Genomic DNA, 16,608 nt, shown 5'->3' on the forward strand with positions numbered 1-16,608 from the left:
TACGGTGCAGGGAGCGAACGATGCAAAAGTCGTCCTAACCACGTCGAAGCTGCTGCTCGGGCGCTGTAGACGCTCGGCTTCCGCGTCTGTACCTTTTCGTGTACGTCTTACAGCGTGACTACGCTCCGAGGCTATTTACAGTACTTGGCTTGTCAAATCGGAAACGCTATAACTTAAACCTCTACTATTAACAACAATTGAACAAAAATATATATAATATAAATATCTTCCAGTCTATACACAGAGCGGGAAAGGGGTGCATCCGCGTGGTGATGAGTTTTGGGGAGGCCGGGGGCGGCGGCGAGGAGGGGGCTGCAGGGCGCGGCTGCCGGTTCTTCACCGTCGGGCAAATATTGCCGAGATTAAACCAGGGGAAAATTAAAAAGACGCTTCCCCCTCCCGGCGGGAACTGGGGGGGAAGGAGAGGAGAGGCCGCGGGCGAGGGGACATTGACCTTTCCGAGCGCCCCGACCCCAGGGCGGGGAAATCCCCGTCCCGCCCCGCCGGGGGCTTGGAATCGCTGAGGCTGCGTTACAAAAGAACTCCTTTCTGTTTAAAAAAAAAAAAAAAAAAATCATTGGTTTAGGTTTAGTCAATTTACACGATTTTTCTACGATTAGAACGTTAAAAAAAAAAAAAAGTTTCCAGCTTTAAAAACTTCCGCTACGTGATTTTCTCGTTAAATAACCTATCGCGTCGGTAAAAACAGGGAGCCGCCCTCCCGCTGGCGCAGGCTGCGTGGTTGGTTTTTAAAACATCTCTGGGCTTTGAAATCCTGGACGCGAAACCAGCTAAAAAAAAAAAAAAAATCATTTCTAGCAGAAAAAAAAAAAAAAAATAATAATAATAATAATAATACAATAGGTCAGTCTGTCCTGGATAACCCCGCGGGAGGCGGGGAGGGGGCGTCCGCGCAGGGGCCGGGCCCCCGCTCCCTCCTTCCTGGTTTCTGTACAAAAGCAGTTTAAAAAAGAAAACCCAACGCGCTGGGGAGAGGAGGCGGGCGGGGCCGGGCGGGGCCGCGGGCGGGTTAGACCTGGGAGTCGGCGCCCAAGCTGTGAAACTCATCCGGGGTTTTGTCGCTCTGGCTGGCTCCCCCCTGCCGGAAACCCGAGGCGATCTCGTCGAAGGTCCGACCCTTCGTCTCCGGCACCTTGAAGTAGGTGAAGATGAAGAAGAGGACTAGCAGCACCGTGAAGATGATGAAGACGTAGGAGCCGCAGAGTTGCTGGGGAGGAAGAAAGAGGGGGTGAGGGCGTGGGCAGGGACTTGGCGGAACGGCGCCGGGCGGAAGGGATGGCCCCGTCCTGCTCCCTGCTCCTTCCCCGTCCCTCTTCCCACCAAAGCGGCTCCGGCCAGGCCGCGGGGCTCGCGGCGAGCGAGACGACCCAACCGGGGCCCGCTACGGCTCGGCACCCCCAACCGCCTCCCCACCGAGAGCGCCGGGCGGTGATTACCGCGATGTACTGGAAGCCCATGCCCACGATGAAGTTGGAAGTCCAGTTGGAGAGCCCGGCGACAGCGAAGGCGGCGGGCCGAGGGCCTTGGCTGAAGAGTTCTGCCACGATAAACCAGGGGATGGGGCCGGGGCCGATCTCGAAGAAGGCCACGAAGCCGAAGATGGCCACGATGCTGAGGTAGGACATCCAGGGCATTTGGTCCTAGGCCAAGGGAGAGAGAGGAGGTCGGCTCGGCGAAGGGGGATGAAGCGTTTGGCCACCCCGGGTGAGACTCAAGCAGGCGCGGTGCTGGCGGAGAAGTCACGAGGTTTCTCCGGGTCGGAGAGCGGATTTCTGGGATCTCAAGAGGGATCTGGGGACCGCTCAGGTGTCACCTCTAGCAGGACAAGTCCTTCCTCCTCTCCAACCAGAGCTCCTGGCCACCCGTCCCCTCAGCGCCCACCACTCACCAGCAGCGTCAGGGCGATGGTCATCAGCACGGCGCAGCCCGCCATCCCCGCCAGGCCGATGAGGTGCAGCGTCCTGCGTCCGGCTCGCTCCACCACGAAGAGCTGGGGGACGGAGGGGGGCGGCCATCAGCACGGCCCCGGCAAAGCCCCCTTCTTCCCTCCAGCTTCCCTGGGGAGAGCTCGGTGGGCCACGACTCACCGAAACGACCGTGAAAGCCGTATTCACCACGCCGGAGCCGATGGTGGCGTAGACGGGCTGCTCCACCCCCGACTTCTCAAAGATGCTGGTGGAGTAGTAGAAGACCTACAAAGCGCAGGGACGTCAGGTCAGCAAGCCACCACGGGACGCTGATTCGCAGCCAGCGCGACCCAAGTTTTGGGGGAAACGAGCTGAGCCCGCGGCACCCGGTCTCCCCAAAACTCACCGCGTTGATCCCTGAGAGCTGCTGGGACAGCTGCAGGATGATCGCGATGAGGATGGGCTGGCGATACATGGGGGAACGGAAGAGCTCCATGATGGTGACCTTCTTCTCCCTCATCATCTGCCGGCTCTCCTCCTTCATCTCCTGGAGGTCGCTGCTGACGTCCGTGGTGCCCCGCAGCTTCTTGAGGACTACGGGGAAGAGGCGGGGTCAGGAGCAGGCGAGGACCCTCCGGCGCGGCGGGACGAGCTCAGGGACGGGGGTCACTCACCGCTCTTGGCTTTGTTCTCCTCGTTGCGGTTGATGAGGAGGAAGCGGGGGCTCTCGGGGGCGAAGGGCAGGATGATGCACTGCAGCAGGGCGGGGACGAAGATGAAGCCCAGGAGCAGCGGCCAGAGCGAGTCGTTTCCCATGATCAAGTCCAAACCGAAGACCTGTGGACAAGAGGGGTTGAGCCACCCTTTCCCAGCTCGACGTGGGCCCAACTCTGCTGCTCGTGGGTGCGCTGCAGGCTCGGGCACCCATCGGAGGGCCGCGGACGGCTCCGTTGCTTCCAGGTGGCCAAGGGACATCACGTCACGATGCTGCCCGTCCCAAACCTTAAGATCTCCCAGCAGCCCCGCTCCTGCCGTGCCCCAGGTCCATCCCGCCAGCCCCAGCTCCGGACGGAGCACGTGGATCCGCAGCACGGGCAAGGCTCTGCTCTGCGCTGCTGCACTAAACCCCGTCTCTGCAGACCCCGATGAGCATCAGCACCGCAGACGGGGAACCCCCCCGCCCACCCAAGCCGGTTCTCCGGCACTTACTTGCGCGATGAGGATGCCCAAGACGATGCCAAGCTGGTGGAAGGTCCCCAGCGCGCCCCGCAGCGCGGTGGGCGACACCTCGCCCACGTACATGGGCACGAAACCGGTGGTGAGGCCGGAGTAGAGGCCGATGATGAAGCGGCCGAGGATGAGCATCTCGAAGGACAAAGCCATCTTGGAGAAGCCCATGAGGACGGCGGACAGGAAGGCGAGAACGTTGGACATCAGCATGGAGTTGCGCCTGGGGAGGGAAGGGAGGAGGGCGGTGAGGATGAGGGGGGTCAGAGAGGCTGAAGGGGCATCGGGAGAAGCCAAACGTCGGCTCGTGGCAGGAGGGAGGTGCCCAAAGCCACCCCCGTGGGATGCCGGGGCGGGGGGAGGCTGCACAACCCCCCTGGCGAGGCCCACCCACCACGCTCAGCGCTCACCGTCCGAAGCGATTGACGAAGAGCCCCACGGAGAAGGATCCGATCATGCCTCCGACGGAGAAGATGGCGACGGAGAGGGACCAGAGCGTGGTGAGGGTGGCAGGGCTGATGGGCTCCTCATATCGGTACAGCCAGGTACGGTTGTAGAAATCCTCAATCACCTGCAAAAGAGCGGGGAGGAACGAAGCCGCGGGTTAAAGCCATCCCCGTTTCGTCTGTGCCACCGGTGTTACGAGTTGCCCGGCCTCAGCCTCACCACCTACAGACCCTTGGCCGGTGAGCGCGGCTCACAAGACAATGCGTCACGGAGCCGGGAGCCGCCCAGCCGGTGGCTCGGCTCCAACCCAAGGGAGGAAACCTGCTGGGATGCGCGGGGGAAATGCAGCCGGACAGGTTCTGGTCTCACTCTGCCGAGAGAGAAGCTCGGCGTTGCCAAAATACCTCTTTCACCTCACCGGGCGGGCGCGGGGAGGTCACGCTCTTCCCCGGGGAGCGGGAGGAGGGGAGGGATGCCTCCATCGCCGGAGGAGAAGCAACACGGTGGGGGGAGATGGCAGAGATGGTGGAGGAAGGTGAGGAAGACAGCAGGGCCATGGGGGCAGCTGAGCGACTCCCATCCCTTGGACACTCTCTTGAATTTAATTTCTAGGGTTTTTTCTGCAATGCTTCCATAACGCAATGCTTCTGCAACGCTAACATCCAAGACAGGCGCTTGGCTTTAATTACCGTCTTCGCAGAACACCCTTTTCTATATATTTCAGATTTTTTTTTTTTTAATATATATTTTTAAAGCCAGCCCGCTGCCAAAAGCTTCCAGTAAGTTATCCAAGGGTCGCCCCTACCCAAAACAAAACAGCGAAGGGCTCGATAACACGCCCACCAACCCTGGCTGGAAGGAGCAGAGGTCTCGTGCAAGCAGGGGAAGCTGCCGCCGGACGTCAAGCGGCCCACAGGCCTCGCCGCTTCGAAGGCTTTCGCAGGCGCTCAGCTCCCGACGAAGCGTCGGCACAATACTGCTTCGTTTCCTAGTTTTCCCATCGCGTCAAGCCCAAACGAGAGCCCCCGGCAGGGGCAGCACAAGAAATACACCCCGGGCTTCGCTATAAACGTCCATAATGTAATTTTTCCTTAAAGTCGTTCCTTTCACAAAGCCCCTAAACCATTGGGATTTTAAGTGATTTTGTTTGCCTCCTGCTTCGCCTGGAGGTTTTGACGCTTTGGGGGCTTTTCCCCCTTTTTCTAACACAACAAATAATTGATATTATTATTATTTGGAGAACCCAGGACTGGCTCAGGCTCCCTGCGGGGGTAAGCAGGTCTCTGCACACACCCCACCAAACCTTGCCACGCTCCAAATTCCTCCCTACCTTCCTCAAAGCCTCCAGCTCTCCCTTGAAGCGGAAACAAATTAACGCAAGCGACAGCGGATGCCCCGGCGCTGGCTGAGGGGCGCTGGGCTGCGCTTTGGCTTAGCAAAAAAATAGCACCCAAATCCCCCCTTTCCTCCAGCAAAAAAGGCTGGCTGGAAAAACCCACCCTGTTGGGTCGTTGGGAGGAGAGCAGATGAACAATTACAAGTTTAAAGTGCGAAGCATGAAAAAAAAAAAAAACATTGCGTTTCCCAAAAGTTGGTTGGTTTTGGTTTTTTTTTCCCCCCCTCTCACCCTCATTTCATTTCAGCCGAGTGCTTTCTACCAGCCCTCACCCAGTTTCGGGGCGGCCCCTCCACACATCACGTCTGCAAACACCCCACAAACCCAAGGCGCCGGTTCGGCGGCGGGGAGGACTACATGACCGCAAAAGCGGCGCCCAGCCCTCCGCGCGAGAAAGGAGCCTTTCCGCGAAGAGCTGCGGCCAGCAAACGCCGCGGCCTTCGCATCGCTGAGGCCAGGGGAGCGATGCATCCTAGTCCTGCATCCCCACTCGCCGGGTGACTCCCCGGCCTGAGCCCCAAGGGGTTAACCCTAAAACGTAGGGAAACTGAGGCAGCACCCATCGCGGGGGGACCTCGCTTTGCTGGGGGGCTGTGGGAAGCGGAGCTCGGTCCCAAGGGAAGACCCCCAGCTCAGACGTGGTCCCTGCCCACGTCACCCGGAGCAGCATCGCCCTGGGTCGGGGGAGGATGGAGAAAAGTCCTTCGGCCGCAGGGAAACGGCGCGCGTCCTCGGGATGCGGGGGCCGAGCTCCGACGCGAGGCGGTAATTACAGAGTGCCTGCTCCCCGCGGTGCCGGAGCTCGGGAAAAAACCAGGGCGGATGCCAGAAAGCAGCTCCACAGCACGTTTCCAGGGATTTCCCAGCTCGCCGCTGTTTCAAACTCCGCTCCTGTTGCCCGTCTCCGGAGGAGGATGCTCCCCGCCGGCCGAGCACGAAGGTCGCTGGCGCAGATCGGTCCGGGGAAAGGCGAGCACGGGTCAGGATTTTTTAGCAGGGCGATGCTTTCGGCAGACAGATGCGTGCGCCGTGGGTGTGAGCACCGAGGGTGCTGGACGGGAGTCGCAGCCTCCAGCCGCGTGAAATCCCGCGGGGACAACTCACCGTGATTAAATACAGTTTAACGCAACACCTCGAATAAAGGCAATTCGCGGCTTTATCGCTCTTGCCGCACCGATGGGGGCCTGGGAAGTTTTTGCACGGGGTCTTCTCTCCCACAAGGAGTTTTTTTGGGGCTCGAGGCAAGATTTTGCAGCCCATTTGCTGGCAATGGGATTAATAATCTCACGGCGTGAATCCTGCCTTGGTGATTTTAATTATTTGGGATGGCTCGCTGGCTGTGACGACGCGCGGGGACAGGCTCTGCTCTCGCACAGCAGCAGCTGGCCCCCGGTTTGTCCTTCGACACCTCACCCCGGCAGCCGAGCGCCACGCGGGATTTCTGAGCTAACACTTCCCAGCCTTTAACACCTCAAAAAACCACGTAATTTAGGGCAAGTCAAGTTTTTCAAGGCTCCCACGCACCTACCAGTTGCTGGAGGGTCCTGCGCTGTGCTAGGGGAAGGAGCAAACCCCTCCTGCTCTCCATCCCAACCCCCTCTCCTCCGGGATGCAAAGCTCCCATCGGAGCGGTCCTTCCTCCCCTTCGAGATGACTCAAACCCCAATTGGCTCCCAGAGCTTCGCCGAAAGCCGAGGTTAAAAGTGACGCTGGTCCCACCCAGAGAGCATCCTGCATGCGTTCCTGGGATTTTTCCCGGCAAAAACGCTAAGCGAGGAAGAAACTAATTCTCCTGGGAAGGCGGGAGCTAAGTAACTCCCTCGCAAATCCCATTACAGGCAGTAAGCTGCCTAGCGGGATGTACTATTTTAGCCGGGCTGGCAGCGGATGCAGGTTTGTTTTCAGGCACAGGGGGGGTGGAATTTTACTACGGGGAGGTGGCTCGGCGCACACTCACCTTTTGCGGGGCGTTGATGACGCCGGTGTTGTAGCCGAATTGCAAGGAACCCAGCACTGCTCCTCCCACAGCGAGCATCAGGCGAGCTGTCATCTGCACGGAAAAGGGGGAAGGAAAACAAAAAAAGGGGGGTTAAACTTGGGGTGCTGGCTATGCCCCCCGCCATCGGAGAGGTCCCCCAGCACTTCTCCCCGGGGAGTAGCAAGAGGAGGGCTGCTCGTAAGGTTGGGAGCATGAATATGCAGGAGAGAAGCGAAAACTTGCTTTTAATGGCATCCACGTGGGCCAGGGGAAAAAAAAATAATTAAAAAAAAAAAAATACTGGGTTAGGCTTAAAAAAATACTGTTTGGGGATTCCAGGAATTTTTTGCCTCTGGACCGGGGCGGGAGGTTTTATCTGGGCTCGCGGGGTCCCCTCCGAGGGCTCCACGTGACACCCGGGCGGCACACAAGCACGAGATGCTTTTGGGGACGCCGCGGCGATGCCGCCGGCCAGCCAAGCATCATCCCGCCATCAGCGCAAGGATGACCTGGACAGCCGCCGTTAACGAATTTTTTGCATCGGAGCCTAATTAACAGTCGCTGAGCAAAATCCCGGCTATTTGGCAAACCCTTCGCCCGCCTCCTCTTCCTCCTGCTTAAGCCAGAGCGACAATCAGGGCCTTGTTTGGGATCGGGGTCAGGGCAGGCCAGCGCTCGGGCCACCTTCGTTAACAGCCCAATTATGCCAGGCAGGAGATTTTCCCGGCACTCAGCTCCAAGAACCAGGATCCGACATTCCCGGTTAATCAGCTTTGGGATGATCCATGTGAAATTTATAAGCCCCTTAATGTGGCGGGGGCGTGGGGGGGCTGGGTTCTCCCCGGTTTTCCCAGGTACCGGTGCATCACCCCAACCCTGGGATGCTACGCTGGCGTCGCAGATTAATATTCCCAAGGGATCGGTGCCAGTCAGACCCCACCTAAATGCAACCCCTAGATCAGAAGGGCTGACTGCAAAGCAAACACCAAAAAAAAAAAAAAAAAGGGATATTTTCTTATTTAAGAAGCATCTTTTTTTTTTTTTTAAATAAATAATATAAATAAAAAGTGCTGCTCCCTGACCTTGCCTCTCCGGCCAAGCCGCTTCCCCCCGCGTTAAAGTTTGCAGGGAAAAAGCAACAGGGAAAAAAGCCAGCCCCGTTAATGAAGCTCATTAATTAGGCTTGGCCCCAACACAACTAATCAGGGAGGTTCTGGCACTCGGGTTTTGTTCGGTGCTTCTGAATAAGCCCACCTCGAGAAGAAAACGCCTCGCTTGGGACGGCAAAACCAGCCGGCATCCCAGAAAAACAAGGGAAAAACCCCCAAAAAATCTGAAATCCTGACTCCGACCTCATCTATCCGCCCGCTGCTCCGCAAAACTGTGACAGGCAACACCAGGAATGCCAAAAGCAATCTGCGCTTGAATAAACGTTGTTAAAAAATGAGATTTTTCTGGTCTTTGGGTGGTTTGGGGGAATTTTTTGTTTTGTTTTGGAGTGTGTACAGAGTTTTGAGTGATCTTTCGTTGCTTTCTGGGGGCCATCCCTTGCTTTTTTGGGGTAGCAATTTTTTTTTACTTTGCATGGCTAAAGGCCGGCTCGCCCTCTCCAGCAAAGCCGACAGGTGATCCACCACGTAGGGCGAGCGCGCCGGTGAGTCACGGCAGCGCCGTGCCGCAGGGATGGGGATGCATCATGCCAGCGTGAACTTTGTTCCGACACCAGCCACTACCCCACAAAGAATTAAACAATAAAACGACTTTTGCAACTTTAACCTGCAGCAAAAAAAAAAAAAAAAAAAAGTAAAACTTATAATTTTAACCTCTAGCAAAAAAAAAAAACAAACCAAAACAACTTATATTTCTATCCAGCTCCGGCAGCTTGAGGAGGCGAAGGGATAGAGGCGGTAGGAAGGCTGCCGGCATTTTTGGAGGCTCTCCCCAGGCAGGGTCACCGTGAGTCAGCTCCTCCTGCTCGCTTCGGGCTTCCCAGCTCCAAACACACTGCCCGGCAGATCCGGGAGCCTTTCGGCTTTAACCTCGCCATTAAAGGAAAGGCTTAAGAGGGCGAGTTAAGGGGGAGGAAAAAAAAACCCAAAAGTTGATTTTTAAGGGTAGCCTTGCATGGGAAACTCCTGCGAAATCACGCACAGGGTTTGTTTTGCTTTTTTTAAAACTGCTTGCAGAAAACAGCAGCTTTATTTGGAGTTTAGGGGAAAAAAAAAAAAAAAAAACACAACAAACAACACACAGCATACTTCTTCCTTCTGTGCAATAAACTTATTTACAGCCTGGAGACACCCAACGCTCGTGGTTTTTTCCCTACTAACCTTATAGGAAGAAGAGCGCGGCGCTTATAATTTTAATAAATCCTTTCTTTTGTGTGGAAGCTGGGATGCTCGGAGGAGCTACCAACCCGCAGGGCGACAGCAGCCCCCCCAAGCCCCCAGCGGGCTGCGTTTGGCTTTACAACTCTCTCTTTCTTTTTTTTTTTACCCATTTGTTTTTTTTCCTCCAGTGTGGAAGGATTTCAGGGTGCTGCCTGCCTCACGGAACGAGGAAATGAATAATCCCTTTAAAAAATAAGAAGAATAAAGTGTCCCAGGAGGGAATTTCAGAAAAATCCACATTTAAAAAGGGCCCGTAAAAATTAGCGACGAGGCTTTAATGAGCATCTCGGAAGCTGATTGCAAGGGGTCCCGTCCTGGGATGGGTGCAGGGGGTTACTGAGGGGAGGGGTGCAGCCTTCCAGCATCTTGCACGCTTGTGCACGCTTGCCGGAGTGAGGATAACCGGATCCAGCCATTGCCCGGGATAACGCGGCTGCACGTTGGCTCCCAGCCCAGGAAAAACTTACGCACCCACCAAGGGCCGGGTAAAACCTGCTCCTAAAGCCACAGCATGTGCCACAGCGCCGGCGTTCACCGATGGGGGGGATTTGGCAGCCAAAGAGGGGGGACAACACCGGCACCACGGGATCGGCCGAAATTTTGGGGGGGGGGAGGGGGGATTATCGGCGTGGGAGAAAACCCGCGGCGAGGGGAAGCGGAGTCGGGGCGACGTCGTTTTAGTTTTTTATTTATTTGATTTCTTAAAGGTCAGCCGGGGACGGCGACACAAGCCCTCTGAGCATTGCAACCACAAGAGCGTCTGCAACAAGCCCAGGAGATGTTTTTGCATGCGAAGAGCTGGAGCAGCCCAGCTCCGTGGGCAGAAAAGCATGTCCCGCTTTAATAATATTAAATATTAAATTTAAGGGGCGGGGGTGAGCTCATCCCCCACCTCCCAGCACCCCTACTGCCGCCTGCTCCAATAAAACTCCCTTTCTCCCTTGCAAAATGCCCTCTCGATTTAAGCGTCACCCATCAGAACACAGCAAATTGTTCCTGCAATTAATTACCTTCAAAAAAAAAAAAAAAAATCATTTCTAACCTAAATTTATCTAACGAGGTAGTTATTGAGACGGAAAAGCAGAGGGAGCGCGTCCCTGGCTCCATTTCGGTAGCGGGGAGTTAAGCCCAGCCGGCAGCGCATCAGATTTCTTCGTTACGAGAGCAAATTTCTTTTTAATTCCTGCCCCCATCGACGCGCTGCCGGCCGTCACGTTCCCGGCTCCCAGCCCCAAACCCACACCTCGCCCCAAAAAAAACCAGCGCTGGGGTAGAGCCAGCTTTAAATACAATAATAAAAAAATATAATAGATATAAAAATATAAATTTTAATTAAAAAAAGCCTAGTATTCCCAATGCTCCAAAGCTTGGGGGAAAAATAAGGAGCTGCTCGCTGGGGAGAAAAATAAGAGGAGTTGTTCGTGTAGCATCTTTAATCGGAATAAAATTGTTGGTTTTGTTTTTAATTACACGTTGCCCGGCACTTTGCCCTGCTGTGGAGCAACTTTTTTATTTCCTTCCCTGGAAAAAAACCCTACATACTTGACTACATCCCAAAACACTCCCAGGAGGGGATCTTTTGGGGGGCAGCATCCCCAGGGGAGGCCGGGGTCTAACGTTAATGACCCCGCCGCAATTAACTCACCTTCCTCATTTAGGGCCCGGCGTCGCAGCGCTTTCACCCACCTTTATGATTATAAATCGATTTATTTGAGGCAGGTCGCGGCGCTGGGAGGACTGGGCTGCTGCGGGGCAGCCGAGGGAGTTCACGTTATTGAATAATCCAGGGGGTTGGGGGTAAAATGATGGGAATTGGGTCAAAAATGGTGCAAAGAGCTCAGGCTGCGACGCGGCCCAGCCGTACCCCAGCGGCCCCGGGGGGTCCCGGGGGTGCCCCCCCCCCCCAAAAAAAGGCGAACTCAGCACTTTTGGGGCCTCGCTGCCTTTTCCTCACCCCCAAAACGGGGCCAAAAGCGCCTTTTTGTTGGCTCTTCCCTTTGCATTTTCTCGCCTCAAAGCTGAGGGGGGGGGGGTTACCCCGAAACTCTTTCCCAGGTGCGCGGTGAAGCGCCGAGCCTGCGGGGGGGGGGGGGGGGGGGGGAGAGGAGCGTTTTGGGGTGTTTCGCCTTATTTTTGAGGTAATTTTTTTTAAAGAAAAGGCTTGTTTTGCGTGGCGGCGCCCACGAGCGAGCACCCACACGTGTCCGCGGCGCGGGCTGCGCGCGGCGGCTCGAGGAGGCCAAACGCAGCCCCGGTTCCCCCCCGCCGCCGCCTCAGACCCGCAGACGATCGCCGTTCCGCCGGTTGTGTAACGCGCGGGAAGGGGAGGGGGCCGGCGAGGCTCTCCCCCGCGGCGTGCTCACCTTGCTGCCGGTCTCCATGGCGGCCCCGGGGCGGCGGCGGGGCTGGCGGGAGCGGGGCCCGGGGCGGGAGCGGGACCGGGCCGGGGCCGGGGGGGGCGGCGGAGCGGCGCGCGGCGGAGCGGAGCGGTGGCGCGCGGCCGCGGCGGGGGCATTGAAGCGGCTTAAGAGAGCGGGCAAGCTGGTGGCGCGGGGCGGCGGCGCCCATTGGTGCGCGGGGCGGGGGGGCGGGGCGCGTGGCGGGGGGAGAGGGGGCGGGGCGAGGAGGGGCGGGGCGAGGAGGGGCGCGCGCGGAGGGGGCGGGGGAGGGCGCGCGCGCGTGCGGGTCTGCACGTGGGCGTTGGGGGCGGGGGGGCGCGCGTGAGTGAGCGTGCAAGCGTCTGCGCGTGAGTGTGCAAGCGCGGGTGTGCGCGTGTGTGTCTGCGGGTGTGAGCGTGCAAGTGCGCGCGCCTGTAAGTGCGCGTGTGCAAATGGGAGCGTGCACGTGGGAGCGTGCAAGCGTGTGTGCCGGTGCGTGTGTGTGTGTGCAAGTGCGAGTGTGCAAGCGTGAGCACGTCCGTACGTGTGTGTGCGCACACGTGAGTGTGCAGGGGCGTGTGCCTGTAAGTGCGCGTGTGCACGTGTGAGTGTGCAAGTGTGTGTGCCAGTACGTGTGTGAGTGCAGGTGTGAGTGTGCAGGTGCGCGCGCCTGTAAGTGCGCGTGTGCACACGTGAGTGTGCAAGTGTGAGTGTGTGATAGTGTGCACATCCATACGTGCGCGTGTGTGAGTGTGTGTGCGTCCGTGTGTGCATGCATGTGAGCGTGCAAGTGTGTGTGTCTGTACGTGTGAGTGTGCACATGAGTGTGCTTGTGTGAGTGCGCGTGTGCCCGTACCTGTGCATGTGTGAGCGTGCAAGTGCGTGTGCCTGTACGTGTGCAAATGTGAGTGCGCACATGTGAGTGTGCAAGTATGTGCACGTCTGTACGTGTGTGCACACGTGCGAGTGTGCAGGTGCCTGGGCCTGTTCGTGTGCATGTGCAAATGTGAGTGTATAAATGTGAGTGTGCAAGTGTGTGCAGGGCTGTACATGTGTGTGCACGTGTGAGTGTGTAAGTGTGCGTGCCTGTACGTGTGCGTGTGCCAATGTGAGTGTGCAAGTTGTGCAGGCCTGAATGTGTGCGTGTGCTTGTACGTGTGCACACGTGTGTGCATGTGTGTGTGCACCCTGCTTTGGGACAACACCTGTACGTGTGCGCGTGCAAGCCTGTATGTGTGTGCGCCTCTGTGTGTGCGTGTGAGCGTGCAAGTGCACGTGTATGTGCTTGTGTGTGTGCACAGGCGTGTGCAAGTGTGTGCGGGCACATGTGAGTGTGCACGTGTGGCTGTGCCTGTACACGTGTGTGCGCTTGTGCAAGGGCTTCGCTGCAAGCCCCTGCGAGTTGTGTGTGCGTGTGTGCACACGCGTGTGTCTGGGTACCTGTGTGCACACGCGTGCACGCACCTGGGTGTGTTTCCGTGCTGCGTGCGCCTGTGCATATGTGTGTGCGTGTAAATGCGTCCGTGCACCTGCGCACGCCCTTGGGGTGCGTGTGCATCGGTGCAGGCGAATGCAGCTGTGCACGCACACGCTGGCCCGTGCGTGTGCACGCGGCCGCCTGCACGCGCTCACTTACCCACGTGCACGTGCGCCCGCACGTGTGTGCACACGCGCGGCCGCGTGCATGCGAGAGCTTCCCTGCGAAGGCCCGGCGAGCACACGCGCGCGTGCAACAGCCCCTGCAAGGCCCCTGGTGCAGCCGGCTGTGCGGCACCCCCTTGCACCAACCCCCTTTGCAAAGCGCAGTCCTGGGGCTCCCGGCTCCGCCTGGCATCGCCACGGTGCAAAACCCTGCGGCCCGGTGCAAAACCCCGCAGCCGATGCAATACCCTGCGCCTGGCGCAATACCTTGGGCCTGGTGCAAAGGCCTGCACGCGGTGCAAAACCCTGTGCATGGTGCAAAACCCCGCGTGCGGTGCAATACCCTGCATGCTGTGCAAAACCCTGCACGCTGTGCAAAACCCCATGGCTGGTGCAATACCCCACACACGGTGCAAAGCCCCACACACGGTCCAATATCCCGCATGCAGTGCAAAACCCTGCACCCGGTGCAAAACTCCGTGGCCTATGCAATACCCCAGACCCAGAGCAAAACCCCACTCCTGGTGCAAAACGCCACAGCCGGTGCAATACCCTGCACCTGGTGCAAAAACCTGCACACGGTGCAAAATCCCATGGCCGGTGCAATACCCCAGTCATGGTGCAAAACCCTGCATGCGGTGCAATACCCCGCATGCAGTGCAAAACCCTGCAACTGGTGCAAAACCCCACGGCCAGTGTGGTGCCCTGCATGCAGTGCAAAACCCTGCAAGAGGTGCAAAACCCTGCACACGGTGCAATACCCTGCATGCAGTGCAAAACCCTGCACATGGTATAAAACCCTGCATGCAGTGTGATACTCAGCATGCAGTGCAAAACCCTGCACCTGGTGCAAAACCCCACGCCGGTGCAATGCCCCGCATGCAGTGCAAAACCCTGCAAGCGGTGCAAAACCCTGCACACGGTGCAATATCCCACATGTGGTGCAAAACCCTGCAAGCGGTGCAAAACCCTGCACGCGGTGCAAAACCCTGCAAGCAGTGCAAAACCCTGCACACGGTGCAATACCCTGCATGCAGTGCAAAACCTTGCACCCGCTGCAAAACCCCATGGCCTGTGCAATACCCCAGACCCAGAGCAAAACCCCGCTCCTGGTGCAAAACCCTGCACCCAATGCAACCCCCCGCAAGGCGCAGGGCTGTGTCGGAGCAAGCTGAGCAACCCCTCTCCCCCTTTTCCAGGGTGCAATGAACTTTTGGGGTGCACGGAGCTGCAAATCCCGAGGGAAAACCGGGCGGGCAGGGGTTTCTGGGGTGGATGTGCCGGCGTGCACGTCCGCCAGCTCCTCCCATCCCGGCGTCCCACCGCCAGGCCACAAAAGGTGATGCCGGGGGTCCCGCGCGGGGACGCGCCTGCAGCTCTTTGTCCACCCTCGGGCCCCAAAATCTCCCCTTTTCCCCTCGAAACTCTTTAAAAAAAATCATGAAAAATCATTAAAATCCTAAAAATCGTTCCGAAACATCAATTCCCCCCGTTATTTTTCTTCCAGTCCTCGGGTTTTTTTGCTGTAGCGAAAAAATGCAAAAAGAATGCAGAAAGAATGCAAAAAAAGAAAGCAAAAAAGGCAAAAAAATGAAAAAAAGGCAAAAAAAAAGGCAAAAGCAGAAATTGGGTAAAAATTCCGAAAAATCCAAGTCAACAATTCATTTCATTTTCCTAAAGCTGCAAAATTTTGCCCCAAATTTGGCCATTTCGGGCAAATCCTCGCCTCTAAACTCCGATAAATATAAATTTTAGCAATCCCAAGCCCCTTTTTACATTTTTTTTCCCTTTTTTTCCTCAACCCAAAGGGGAAACGGGGTTTTTTTTTGCTGATTTGGCATTTTTCAGATGGAAAAAAAAAAATATAAAGGGTGTCGGGCGGGAATGCTGACGGATGGGAAAAGGGCCGGAGGAGGGATAATCCCGGTCGGTGCGCCGCGCCGGAGGGGATTTAGGGGAGATTTTGTCGGTCCCGTTCCTTTGGAGGGGGAAAAAAAGGGTTAAAATCATATCCCGGGGGAATCGTGGGGCGGAATGAGGGGAAAAAAGGGGAATTTGGGATTTTTTTTAAGGGTGGAGGGGTTTTGCGGGGAGGCCGGAGGCCCCGGGGATGGGCTCGGCCTCCCCGGCCTCGCCCTCTTCCCCGCCGCCCGTTTGGGCGCTGACTCACGGGCGCGGCCCGCGCCCCCCGCCACGCGGCCGGCGGGATTTCTGCCGAAAACCCTAATTCCCGGCAGACGAGGAAATCCGGTCGCTTTTATATCCCTTCCTCGGCTGCGCCTCACGGCGGCGTCGAATGAGGTCGTTATCTCGCGGCCTCTCCCATCCCTACCCGTCCCCAGCCTTGGGGACACTGGGGACGCTGGGGACACGGGCGTCGCGGTGACGCGCGGCGTTTGGGGGGGGTATGGGGGGCAGCGGCTCCCATTTTTTCAGGCAAAGCCCAGCCTGGGCTGGGGTTTGGGTAATAAAATCGGCGTTATCGGACGGCGCAAGGGAGGGAATTTCGCTTTGCCGGGGCTTGATGCCGTCGGCGCCTCCGCGGCCAAAAATCCCGGGTTATCCCTAAAAAATGGAAGGGAAAACTTTCGCACCTGACCCCCGACGCCGAGCATCCTTGGGACGGAGTTAATCCGCTTCAGGGGGGGATTTATTTTAAGATTTCCAGCCTCCTCCGATGCGTTTGAGCCTGGAGGAGCTTTAAAATAAATCCCTGAGCCAAAGGGGCGGGGGTTTCCCTTTTAAAATCCAGGCAAAAATCCCCAAAAATGGGATTTCCAGAGACACCCCCGCCCAATTTGTCCCCATCCCTCAAAAAAAATCACGGAAAAAGAGCCCCGACGGAGCGTTGCCATCCCACGGCCGCTTGCACAACAGCCCCAAACAGCTGGAAGCAACATCTGGCCGGCGCCGCACCCCGGTGACCCCAGCGCCGCGCCGGCGTTCGGCGAACGGGGTCAAACCGGGGCGGTTTTGCCGCCGTGGGGCTCTGCAAAGGTGCGGGTTGCGCCGGGGTTGGGCCGGGAAGCGGCTGAAGCTGGAAAACATCGGCTCGGGTGACGAAATGGGGAGCGAAGTCCATCAGGAAATTTGGATTTGTAATAAAATTGGGGTTGGGTGACGCCGGCACGACCTTGCCCCGGGATTTCACCCCTAAAATACCATGGGTTGACTTTTCCATTGGGATTTGGTGATGTTCCCGGCAGGGTTTTCCGCTCCGTCC

The 16,608-nt window shown here is 57.5% G+C and overlaps 1 protein-coding gene across 2 annotated transcripts; it reads right to left on the bottom strand.

Annotated features, from left to right (window-relative positions):
* Positions 1–197: 197 nt before the first annotated feature.
* Positions 198–11,847, bottom strand: SLC2A1 (solute carrier family 2 member 1). 2 transcript variants are annotated; one of them, XM_087755753.1, is made up of 11 exons: positions 11,730–11,847; positions 6,956–7,048; positions 3,566–3,726; positions 3,138–3,378; positions 2,603–2,765; positions 2,335–2,522; positions 2,109–2,213; positions 1,910–2,011; positions 1,458–1,661; positions 1,037–1,228; positions 198–549 (listed from the first exon to the last, which is right to left on the bottom strand). In XM_087755753.1, the coding sequence occupies exons 1-11, from the start codon at positions 11,745–11,747 to the stop codon at positions 532–534; spliced, it is 1,485 nt and encodes a 494-aa protein (XP_087611879.1). In that variant the 5' UTR covers positions 11,748–11,847; the 3' UTR covers positions 198–531. The 2 variants fall into 2 exon arrangements, with proteins under 2 accessions (XP_087611879.1, XP_087611880.1); XM_087755754.1 differs by having other exon boundaries at positions 198–1,228.
* Between the last annotated feature and the right edge of the window lie 4,761 nt (positions 11,848–16,608).

The sequence above is a fragment of the Nipponia nippon genome, unplaced genomic scaffold, assembly GCF_047370975.1.
Source record: "Nipponia nippon isolate SJK-2023a ecotype South Korea unplaced genomic scaffold, ASM4737097v1 scaffold_19, whole genome shotgun sequence".
Classification (NCBI taxonomy): Eukaryota; Metazoa; Chordata; class Aves; order Pelecaniformes; family Threskiornithidae; genus Nipponia; species Nipponia nippon.

Excerpts from the sequence above, each read along its gene's own strand:
- SLC2A1 (XM_087755753.1), bottom strand. Across the intron at positions 3,379-3,565 it reads TTCGTCAATCGCTTCGGACG|GCGCAACTCCATGCTGATGT; the intron begins GTGAGCGCTGAG and ends TTCCCTCCCCAG. Across the intron at positions 2,766-3,137 it reads TGGGCATCCTCATCGCGCAA|GTCTTCGGTTTGGACTTGAT; the intron begins GTAAGTGCCGGA and ends TCTTGTCCACAG.